The sequence below is a fragment of the Nerophis ophidion genome, linkage group LG02, assembly GCF_033978795.1.
Source record: "Nerophis ophidion isolate RoL-2023_Sa linkage group LG02, RoL_Noph_v1.0, whole genome shotgun sequence".
NCBI classification, from domain to species: domain Eukaryota; kingdom Metazoa; phylum Chordata; class Actinopteri; order Syngnathiformes; family Syngnathidae; genus Nerophis; species Nerophis ophidion.
Window position 1 is genome coordinate 74648428 of NC_084612.1, and position 12500 is coordinate 74660927.

At 39.6% G+C, this 12500-nt stretch overlaps 1 protein-coding gene across 3 annotated transcripts in view; it reads left to right on the forward strand.

Annotated features, from left to right (window-relative positions):
- The window catches only part of nisch (nischarin), a 71064-nt gene extending 60513 nt beyond the window's left edge, over window positions 1-10551 (forward strand). For 2 of the 3 annotated variants that reach the window (XM_061890901.1, XM_061890893.1), the window contains exons 26-28: window positions 2183-2355; window positions 2515-2687; window positions 9539-10551. In XM_061890901.1, the coding sequence (XP_061746885.1) occupies window positions 2183-2355; window positions 2515-2687; window positions 9539-9860 (668 nt within the window). In that variant the 3' untranslated portion in view covers window positions 9861-10551. Of the gene's footprint in view, window positions 1-2162; window positions 2356-2514; window positions 2688-9538 lie in introns of those variants that run through there. The other variant, XR_009804817.1, reaches the window with a different exon arrangement.
- The last annotated feature ends 1949 nt before the right edge of the window (window positions 10552-12500 follow it).

The following is a 12500-nucleotide window of genomic DNA, read 5'->3' on the forward strand; positions in this document are numbered from 1 at the left end:
ATGGAGGATAACCGGACGTGACGACAGGTTGTAGAGAACGTTTAAGGCAGGGCCCCCAGTATTGTTGTCCGGGTGGAAATCGGGAGATATTCGGGAGAATGGTTGCCCAGGGAGATTTTCGGGAGGGGCACTGAACTTCGGAAGTCTCCCGGGAAAATCGGGAGGGTTGGCAAGTATGAATATTAGCGGTGAATGCGGTGTTACAGCGGCACAGCCACTGAATAATACCGGCGGGCCAGCTCTAATGTTAATTTGATATTGCCTTAAGGGCCAAATGAAATTAAAGCTGCAAGCAGCGTTGGTCGGGTCCGCCTTTGGCTGCTGCCGCCGTTACTCAAGCCCTGGTCTAAGTCAGACCAACATAGAGGTTTTTATTTCATGTCTCTACGACATTTCTAACAGAAGTTACATGCAGTTTTGTCTGGGTTTTTTCCTAGGGGGCGCTAGAGCGTAATTTAGATTTTTTAGGGTTTTGTTTTTTATTAGATGGCAATTTTCGCCAGTCCTGATGTGTGTGTAAAATTTGGTGAGTTTTAAAGCATGGTAAGGGGGTCAAATTACAGATCGGCGTTTCTGGATGTTGTTGATAAATGGCTTTCGTTTTGTATAGTAGAGCTTTAACTTGCAGTTTGAAGCATTTTAAAGGGGTCAAATTACAGCTCAAAGACGCAAAAATGACATTTTTTAGGTAACTTTGTGCAGGGGTTCTTTGAAGGCGCGTAAAATCAAAACCGGAGCAGTAATCAAAACTCTGTTCTATACTTTTAATCAGAAGGGTTCAATCTCTCTCCTGTGCGAGTTTGAAGCCGAAACAACAAACGCGCTCATATGAAATAACTTTTGAAAAAAGGTGACGGGTGTTTACAAAACTTTTATTTTGAAGGGGTAATTTTTAACTTCCTGTTGATTTTTGCTGAAGGACGTCAATTTTAAAATGTAGGTCTAAGTGAGACCTACATAGAAGTTTTTGTTTCATGTCCTACCGGAAGTTACAAGCAGTTTTGTCTGTGTTTTCTTCCTAGGAGCAGGTTTTTCTGTGTTTTATTCAAAAGTTGCGCAAGAGAGCAGTTTTGAGTTTTTTGTTGTTTTTTTCTCATTAGATCGCAATTTCTGCCAGTCCTAATGTGTGTCCCAAGTTTGGTGAGTTTTGAAACATTTTAAGGGGGTCAAATTACAGCTGAAAGAGGCAAAAAATGAATTTTTTGCGAAAATTTTGTTTTGAAGGGGTTTTTGCCAACTTCCTGTTGATTTTAGGTATAGAAGTTTCTAATGGGGAATCTAGGTCTAAGTGGAGGTTTTTGTTTCATGTCTCTACGACATTCCTACCGGAAGTTACAAGCAGTTTTGTCTGTGTTTTCTTCCTAGGAGCAGTTTTTTCTGTGTTTTATTCAAAAATTGCGCAAGAGCGCAATTTTGAGTTTTTTTTTGTTTTTTTTTTCATTAGATCGCAATTTCTGCCAGTCCTAATGTGTGTGCCAAGTTTGGTGAGTTTTGAAGCATTTAAAGGGGGTCAAATTACAGCTGAAAGAGGCAAAAAATGCATTTTTTTGCGAAAATTTTGTTTTGAAGGGGTTTTTGCCAACCTCCTGTTGATTTTAGGTATAGAAGTTTCTAATGGGGAATCTAGGTCTAAGTCAGACCCACATGGAGGTTTTCGTTTCATGTCTCTACGACATTCCTAACGGAAGTTACAAGCAGTCTGTTTTTCTTTCCTTCCTAGGGGGTGCTAGCGCGCAATGTTGATTTTTTTCTGGTTTGGCTGCCTAATATGTTGGGAAGGCATGCCAGACCGACGTGTGTGTCAAATTTGGTGAGTTTTGAAGCATGTTAAGGGGGTCAAATTACAGCGCATAGGTGCGGAAGAAAGAAAGAATAATAAAACGTACCAGTTTCAATAGGGTCCTTGGCTCCTGTGGAGTCCTTTTGCAATGGGCCTGGCGGACCCTAATTACATGGCGGGCCAAAGTTTGACACCCATGCTTTAAAGTCATATCCAACAATTGCGACTACAACTTTTTACTGTCAACTGACTTTCGTTTCTTAATGATTTCTGCCGGTGGTGTGCCTCCACATTTTTTCAACGCAAAAAATGTTGCCTTGGCTCCAAAAAGGTTGAAAAACACTGTGCTAAGACAAGCTGATGATCGTCACCTGACGCCCAGGTGTCTGTCTCCCCCTGCAGGTAAGATGCATAACTACGAGCTGGTCCACTGCAGCAGGGTGAAGTTCGTCTATCCCAGCGAGGAGGAGATGGGAGACCTGACCTTCATCGTGGCCGAGAGGAAGACCCCGGCGAACACGGCGTCTTCGGCCTCGCGGTCCTTCAATGTTCTGCTGTACCTGCTGGTCTTTCAGGTGTGAGCTCCATGACTTGTCACAAGGTGGCGCTGACTTTCATTTCGCCTCAGCTTTGGAGTTGGAATGAATCTGTTCAAGTCTCATCAAACTCGCATAAAGAGGATTATTTGTTTGCCCCATTTTCATTCTCTTTTACCTGCCGAACGTTCTCTGCAGGTCCAGATGTCAAACGACCAGGCCCTCACAGGCTCCTCCTCATTCCCTAGCTCCGCCCCCTCCCCCGTCCTCCAGCCTCGGACCTTGATTTTGACCAGTACAGATGTCTTCCTGTTGGACGAAGACTATGTCAGCTATCCCCTTCCGGACTTTGCTAAGGAGCCGCCCTCCAGGTGAGTACACAGGAAGCCCCGCCCCCCTTGTGAGACCTTATTTCATAAGATGGCGTCTCAGCCAGTAAAGTATATTTTCTCATAATATATCACAATTTGCAGTTTCTCTTTTCTACATGTTCGAAAAGGAGTAGGAAGAAGACGAGCTTATTTAATCCAACCCCTTTTCCATTTTATAGCAAATGCTAACACATTTGATTCACTTCCATCCATCCATCCATCCATCCATCCCAGCACTTCCTGTTCTCAAATTGTACACAATTTACTCCATAGGTAAAGTTCTAAAAAAAAACAAGTGAAATAAGTTGTCGTTCACATACTGAGATAAATAATATCTAATTTTCAATAAGGTTCAAAATGTTATACTTTATAAACATTTTGAGTGAGCGGCTTCTTTAAAGACCTACTGAAAGCCACTACTAGCGACCACGCAGTCTGATAGTTTATATATCAATGATGAAATATTAACATTGCAACACATGCCAATACGGCCGCTTTAGTTTACTAAATTGCAATTTTAAATTTCCCGCGGGAGTTTCTTGTTGAAAACGTCGCGGAATGATGACGCGTTTGTGACGTCTCGGATTGTAGCGGACATTTTAGCTCACGGCTAAAAGTCGTCTCTTTTCATTGCATAATTACACAGTATTTTGGACATCTGTGTTGCTGAATCTTGTTCAATTAATAATGGAGACGTCAAAGAAGAATGCTGTTGGTGGAAAGCGGTGGATTGCAGCTGCCTTTAGCACCGAAACACAGTGTTTCTTTGTTTGTTGTGAAGCTTTAACACAGAGCGGTCAAGCGAACATGTTTCTCTACGTCAGGGGTCGGCAACCCGCGGCTCCGGAGCCGCATGCGGCTCTTTGGCAACTCAGCTGCACAATCGCCGACCCCCCAGATTGTTGCGGGGAGATTCCGGAATTCAATGCCTCTCCCGGACATCACTCGGAGTCAACGTTCTCCAATTTGCACTCGGAGTACAATATTAAGGGCGTGCCGTGATGATATTACTCTTAACATCCTCTTGAACGTCATCGCGGAATGGCGGGGGCACATGCATTTCGCTGCTTCTATCGGCACATGTATGAGATTGCAAGGCATACTGGGTGACACAGAGTACACTGACGGTTGTGATATAAACAACTTTAACACTCCTACTAATATGCGCCACATTGTGAACCCACACAAAAGAAGAATGACAAACACATTTCGGGAGAAAATCCTCACAGTAACACAACATAAACGCAACACAACAAATACCCAGAATCCTTTGCATCCACGATAATCCCTGACTATGAATGGATGAATGGTTTATTTTGAGCCATGCAAACAAAACAGGAGAATGACATAAAATACAAAAGAAATATATAGATACATTATTTTTACACCTACATTGAAAACATTACATGTGACTAATCTTTTGTAGCTGTCAAGATTGGCTCAAAAGGGAGTGGGAAGAAGTAAACTTATTAGGTCCCACCCCTATACATATACAATATATAATACAATAATATATATAATATAATTCAATTCAGTGGTTGCTGCTATATATTGTCTATATAAAATACATTTAAATTCACACACACTTACATATATACATATGTACACACTATGTACAGAACACACACATATATACACACACACACATATATACAATTTATATATATACATAAATATATATATATACACACATAAATACATATACACACATAATCACATACATACACACATGCATATCCATCTCACACACACACACACACACACACACACCTATATAAATACTATAAATATAATAGTATATATAATATATACTTTTGTCTAAACATTATTAACTATGTGATACACCCCGCGAGGACCAACTGTGTTTTTACTGTGAGGATTTTCTCCCGAAATGTGTTTGTCATTCTTCTTTTGTGTGGGTTCACAATGTGGCGCATATTAGTAGGAGTGTTAAAGTTGTTTGTATCACAACCGTCAGTGTACTCACCCGCTATGCCTTCCAGTCGTGTGCGAGCATCTGCGGAAGACTCTCACAACATGTTGCTGGACTGGCAAGCAGTTTGTACATGTTGTAGAAGGTGTTTAAGGCAATGGCTTCATAGCATCTCCTTATTCTTGTCATCTGGGTGACCACCAGCAGATATTGGCGGGAATAGTTGCGGCTCCCATTGTCTTCCTCATTTTGTGAAACGGGTCGAAATGGCTCTGTGAGTGGAAAAGGTTGCCAACCCCTGCTCTACGTCAACTAGCAAGTTTTTGGATGGGAAAATTGTGATATTAAGTCGGCTCTTACCGGAGACTTCAGTGGATTATGGGACCTCCTCCTGTAGCTGTCAAAAAGGCAGCTGTGATCTTGGCTCCTCGGCTTCTCTCAGAGACACTGGCGTTCACCGCAGCCCTCCGACTTTCAGGTATGACTTTACAATCTCACTAAAATACTATTAACACAATAAGCAGATAAGGGATTTTCCAGAATTATCCGAGTAAATGTGTCTAACTACATCTGAAACGCACCCACTGCCGCCGCCCGGAGCAGTCGCTTTTTCTTTTTCTTTTTTTTTAGTGCCTCACTCTAACTTTCCTCATCCATGAATCTTTCATCCTCGCTCAAATTAATGGGGGAATTGTCGCTTTCTCTGTCTGAATAGCTCTTGCTGCTGGAGGCCATGATTATATATATTATATATTACACTTAAAGGCTTACTGAAATTAGATTTTCTTATTTAAACGGGGATAGCAGGTCCATTCTATGTGTCATACTTGATCATTTTGTGATATTGCCATATTTTTGCTGAAAGGATTTAGTAGAGAACATCGATGATAAAGTTTGCAACTTTTGGTCGCTAATAAAAAAGCCTTGCCTCTACCGGAAGTAGCAAACGATGTGCGCGTGACGTCACGGGTTGTGGAGCTCCTCACATTGTTTATAATCATAGCCACCAGGAGCAAGAGCGATTCGGACAGAGAAAGATTCGTGGATGAGGAAAGTTAGAGTGAAGCACTACCAAAAAAAAAGGCGACGGAAGTAGCAGACGATGTGCGCGTGACGTCACTGGTTGTGGAGCTCCTCACATCTGAACATTGTTTACAATCATGGCCACCAGCAGCGAGAGCGATTCGGACCGAGAATGCGACGATTTCCCCATTAATTTGAGCGAGGATGAAAGATTCGTGGATGTGGAAAGTGAGAGTGAAGGACTAGAAAAAAAGAAAACTATACAGTGGGAGCGATTCAGATGTTATTAGACAAATGTACTAGGATAATTCTGGAAAACCCCTTATCTGCTTATTGTGTTACTAGTGTTTTAGTGAGATTATATGGTCGTACCTGTACAACCTGAAGGTCGGCCCGGCACCTTTCTTCAGCACCAGTCGACGGGTGGTGGCGATGCCCATCTCTGCCCTTTGCAAGGGACCCTCTTCGAAACACGATCTTTCGAAATGATCGCTGCATAATACACTGTACTTTGTGTGTGTGGTCCAATCCAACCGTGTTCGCTTGACATCTCTGTTCCATAGTAAAGCTTCACCGTCATCTTTCGGGAATGTAAAGAATGAAACACCGGCTGTGTTTGTGTTGCTAAAGGCGGCCGCAATACACCGCTTCCCACCTACAGCTTTCTTCTTTGACGTCTCCATTATTCACTGAACAAATTACAAAAGATTCAGCAACACAGATGTCCAGAATACTGTGGAATTATGCGATGAAAACATAGCTGGGAACGATGCTGGAACAAAATGTCCTCTACATGCACGCGCCATCATACCGCAACCTTTCAGCAGGATACTTCGGCGCAAAATTTAAAATTGCAGTTTAGTAAACTAAAGCGGTCGTATTGGCATGTGTTGCAATGTTAATATTTCATCATTGATATATAAACTATCAGACTGCGTGGTCGCTAGTAGTGGCTTTCAGTAGGACTTTAAATTAGCCGCACTGTCTTAAAAGCCACATGGTTCAAAGTGTAGGAAAAAAAGCAACGGCTTATAGTCCGGAGTTGACGCTACATTTTTGTCTAAGGTTACATTTCTCCTCTTTTATTGAGAATTATTATTTTACAATCTTGGAGAGCAGGTTATAGTTTGCTTTGTACATAACTTTTAGCTGTTTGTAAATTCACTAAATCATTGAATTTCAGTATTTTTGATTCCATTAATAAATGGTTAGTATGTTCAAACATTTTATGTATTATTCTAAATTACCTTTTTTGGAACACAATTATTGAAGGAAATGTACTTATATATTTATATATATATATATATATATATATATATATATATATATATATTAGTTATTACCCCATATTTCTGCACAATCACTCAGAAATGGTAACACTAGCAAGCAGTAAAGAATATGAAGTTGTTGTTTTTTTCAGTACATATTTTTCTTTATTAATCATTGATATTTTCTTGCCACTTTATGTTGTATATTTATATATGAGCTTTCCAGTTCATTTGATCTATTATCACACCCAAAATTTATTTTTATTTATTTTGCTCTATTAATTTTTTTTTTTACTCTATTAATATCAATAGCGAATATCATTATTTTAGTTTTACTGAGAATCAAAGACCATCTCTTTAATTTATTCATTTATTCTGTTATTTGTATTAGCTTCTGTGTGTTTTCTCCTAAACAAAACAAATACCGTATTTCCTTGAATTTCCGCCGGGTATATAGTATGCGCCTGCCTAGAATTACTGCCGGATCAAACTCGTTTCGCCAAATAATTAGCATATGCCTAGAATTTCCACCGGATCAAACTCGTCACGTCACGAGTGACACTTCACCTGTCATCATTTTCAAAATGGAGGAGGCTGATTTCAATCATTTGAAATCGCATAAAGGGAAGAAGATTAAGAGCTATTCAGTAGGATTTAAGGTCCAAGCTAAGTTTTAATATACCGTAGCTGCGTGTGTCAAATATGAGTCATTAAATGACTCCCGCCTCCTGGTGGTAGAGGGCGCTAGTGATCCTTCTTGCGACTACTCGGCTGCAGAAGAAGTGACAACAAGCAGCAATCGTTTATTTTTTCCTCTCGCTTGCACTTTTAACATGGAGGATTACATATCTAAAATAAAACCGTTTTCTAAACTGGACTTTCAATCGAAGCAGGAGGTAATAAAGGAAGATCTCCATCGAGACAGAGAGACTTTTAAAACTGAAGAAAGATAAGGAAGACTTCTATAAACAAGTTATCGATGCTTTTGATCAGAAGGAGCTGCGCATGGACTTCATTTATAAGTAAAGGTAAGACCATAGTAAAGTTTTTTTTAATTAAATGTGCTTTTCATGATGGTATCCTTACATCACACTCAAATTTTTGAGCGCAGGCCTAAATTTAACGCATGCCTTTGGTGAAGAGGTTTAAAATAATTAGCGCCACGGTGGCAATTCAAGGAAATACGGTAATACTAACTTTAAATCCTTTATAACTCTACAAATATTTATATAAAAATTGAACTATGTTGGTCCTAGTATTGATCCCTGGGGTACACCGCAAGATAAATTTAGATGTATTGCTTCCTGTTTGAGTGGCTTCTCACCCAGCCCCCTGATGCCATTAATTAGTTAATTAAGGTGTTATGATTAATTGTGTAAGATGATATTCAAATGTATAAGTAAAGGTAAGACCATAATAAAGTTTTTTTTAATTAAATGTGCTTTTCATGATGGTATCCTTACATCACACTCAAATATTTGAGCGCAATCCTAAATTTACCACATGCCTTTGGTAAGCGCCGGAATGAAAAGAGGTTTTAAAATAATTAGCGCCCCGGCAGCAATTCAAGGAAATACGGTAATACTAACTTTAAATCCTTTATAACTCTACAAATGTTTATATAAAAATTGAACTATGTTGGTCCTAGCATTGATCCCTGGGGTACACCGCAGGATAAATTTAGATGTATTGCTTCCTGTTTGAGTGGCTTCTCACCCAGCCCCCTGATGCCATTAATTAGTTGATTAAGGTGTTATGATTAATTGTGTAACATGATATTCAAATTTATAAGTAAAGGTAAGACCATAATAAAGTTTTTTTAATTAAATGTGCTTTTCATGATGGTATCCTTACATCACACTCAAATATTTGAGCGCAATCCTTAATTTACCACATGCCTTTGGTAAGCGCCGGAGTGAGAAGAGGTTTAAAATAATTAGCGCCCCGGCAGCAATTCAAGGAAATACGGTAATCCTGACTTTAAATCCTTTATAGCTCTACAAATGTTTATATAAAAATTGAACTATGTTGGTCCTAGTATTGATCCCTGGGGTACACCGCAGGATAAATTTAGATGTATTGCTTCCTGTTTGAGTGGCTTCTCACCCAGCCCCCTGATGCCATTAATTAGTTGATTAAGGTGTTATGATTAATTGTGTAACATGATATTCAAATTTATAAGTAAAGGTAAGACCATAATAAAGTTTTTTTAATTAAATGTGCTTTTCATGATGGTATCCTTACATCACACTCAAATATTTGAGCGCAATCCTTAATTTACCACATGCCTTTGGTAAGCGCCGGAGTGAGAAGAGGTTTAAAATAATTAGCGCCCCGGCAGCAATTCAAGGAAATACGGTAATCCTGACTTTAAATCCTTTATAGCTCTACAAATGTTTATATAAAAATTGAACTATGTTGGTCCTAGTATTGATCCCTGGGGTACACCGCAGGATAAATGTAGATGTATTGCTTCCTGTTTGAGTAGCTTCTCACCCAGTTCAAGACCAGCCCCCTGATGCCATTAATTAGTTAATCAAGATGTTATGATTAATTGTGTAACATAATATTCAAATGTAGAGTGTAAAAGACCGATTCAGAAAGTTCACCCTCATTCTCTCCCGCAGGGAACGCTACCAGCTGCGTGAAGCTCGGAGGATCCGGGACTTGGACCGGATCCTGCTGGGTTACCAGACGTACCCCCAGGCTCTGACCTTGGTGTTTGACGACCTGCCAGGCCCGGACCTGCTCTGCCACCTGACCATGGACCACTTTGCCGCCGACGGGGAGGAGGCGCCCCCGGCCTGCGGGGGCGGGGGAGCGGAGGGCGAGGTGCAGTGGTGCGTCTTTGTCCCGGGAGCCGACAGCAGGGAGAGGCTGATCTCGCTCCTGGCTCGCCAGTGGGAGGCGCTGTGCAGCCGGGAGCTCCCCGTGGAGCTCACAGGCTGATTGCGCCTCCTCGGCCACACGTGACGGAGATAATCACCTCCCTGCTGCTCGCAGCTGCATTCAAAGCCGTTTGGCTCCGTAATGACCTCCGCGGCCGGTCCACAGAGGAGCTTGTTGCCATGGCGACGAGACGCATCCTCTCTGAATTTGAGGGAATGAATGCCCCGACCCCATAAACCACTGCCAAGTTCGGAAATCACGTCCTGTGGCTTAGCATCAGGAACACCCCACTCGCCACTCGCCACAGACATTATTAAGCACCACTTCCACACCTTCTATCCCTTTTCATCTTTCAGCGAGCACGAGGGGAACTTTTAGAAGAAAAGGAAATACGTGGCAGGTGCCTCGGTCGCGCTTTTAAAAAAAAAAAGCCACCAGGAGGAAAGAGCGTGGCTCCGCCCACCCGCCAATCGCCACTTTTGTCGCACGACACAAGACGCCGACTTCTTTCTCGCACCGAGACGTATTCCTATGTCTTCATCAGGTCATCACGCGGACTTTTCCCCGCAAAACTGGATTTTTAACAGCCTCACCAGGTTTTAAACCTTAATTTGGAATGAATATTTAGTCTATTTTAGCACAAACTGGATGGGAGAAAACAAGCCAGTTGCTTGTAGCCAAGACTGTACATCCACAGTCTTTATTTAAATCATGTCAAGTTATAACCAATAAATGACTTTTCTATTATTTACATCTGCAGCAGTATTGGTCAAACCCCAGATTTTAACTATGTGAATTATATATTTATATAGCGCTTTTCTCTAGTGACTCAAAGCGCTTTACATAGTGACACCCAATATCTAAGTTAGATTGAAACCAGTGTGGGTGGCACTGGGAGCAGGTGGGTAAAGTGTCTTGCCCAAGGACACAACGGCAGTAACTAGGATGACACAAGCGGGAATCGAACCTGCAACTCTCAAGTTGCTGGCACGGCCACTCTACCAACCGAGCTATGTCGCCCTCACGCACACGCTTTCTCAACCTAGAACTGAGGTGTCCAAACTTTTGGACTTGGGGGCAGCATTGGGCTAAAAAATGTAGCCCCCGGGGGCCAATTGTACATATTTTATATAGCAGGGGTCAGCAACCTTTTTGAAAGCAAGAGCTACTTCTTGGGTACTGATTAATGCGAGGGGCTACCAGTTTGATACACACTTAAATACATTGGAAGAAATAGCCAATTTGCTCAATTTACCTTTAATAAATAAATATATATATATATAAAAAATGGGTATTTCTGTCGGTCATTCCGTCATTACGTTTTTTTCCTTTTACAGGAGGTTTTTTGTAGAGAATAAATGATGAAAAAAACACTGTTTAAAAGAGGAGAAAACACAAAAAAAAAATTACATTTAATTTTGAAACATAGTTTATCTTCAATTTCGACTCTTTAAAATTCAAAATTCAACCGAAAAAAAGAAGAGAAAAACTAGCTAATTCGAATCTTTTTGAAAAAATAAAAAAAATAATTTATGGAACATTTGAAATTTTTCCTTATTAAGAATAATTTTAGAATTTTGATGACATGTTTAAAATAGGTTAAAATCCAATTTGCACTATATATAACAAATTGGACCAAACTATATTTCTAACAAAGACAAATCATTATTTCTCCTAGATTTTCCAGGACAAAAATTTCAAAAGAAATTCAAAAGACTTTGAAATAAGATTTAAATTTGATTCTACAGATTTTGGTGTTTTTTTTTTTTTTATTAATGTTTAGACAGAGATGAACAGAACAGAAAAACAGCAATAAACTTTTTTTTTCAAAGAGAATTTTTTTTTTTTTAAATCAAATCAAATAAAGCTAAAATAGAAATAACAATACTTATACATAGAAGAGAAAAAACAAACATCCACCCCAAAAAGGAACACACAAAAAAAAAACAAAAAAAAAAAACAGATTTTCTAGATTTGCCAGAATAAATTTTTTGAATTTTAATCATAATACATTTGAAGAAATATTTCACAAATATTCTTCTTCAAAAAAAACAGAAGCTAAAATGAAGAATTAAATTAAAATGTAGTTATTATTCTTTACAATAAAAAATAAATAAATACTTGAACATTGATTTAAATTGTCAGGAAAGAAGAGGAAGGAATTTAAAAGGTAAAAAGGTATATGTGTTTAAAAATCCTAAAATCATTTTTTAAGGTTGTATTTTTTCTCTAAAATTGTCTTCCTGAAAGTTATAAGAAGCAAAGTAAAAAAATAAATGAATAATTTAAATAAGTGAAGACCAAGTCTTTAAAATATTTTCTTGGATTTTCAAATTCTATTTGAGTTTTGTCTCTCTTAGAATTAAAAATGTTGAGCAAAGCGAGACCAGCTTGCTAGTAAATAAATACAATTCAAGAAATAGAGGCAGCTCACTGGTAAGTGCTGCTATTGGAGCTATTTTTAGAACAGGCCAGCGGGCGACTCATCTGGTCCTTACGGGCGACCTGGTGCCCGCGGGCACCGCGTTGGTGACCCCTGATATATACAGTCGTGGTCAAAAGTTTACATACACTTGTAAAGAACACAATGTCATGGCTGTCTTGAGTTTCCAATCATTTCTACAACTCTTATTTTCATGAAGTTTGCTTCTTTAATGGATTTATTATGTCTCTACTGAAAATGTGACCACAGAACTTTCC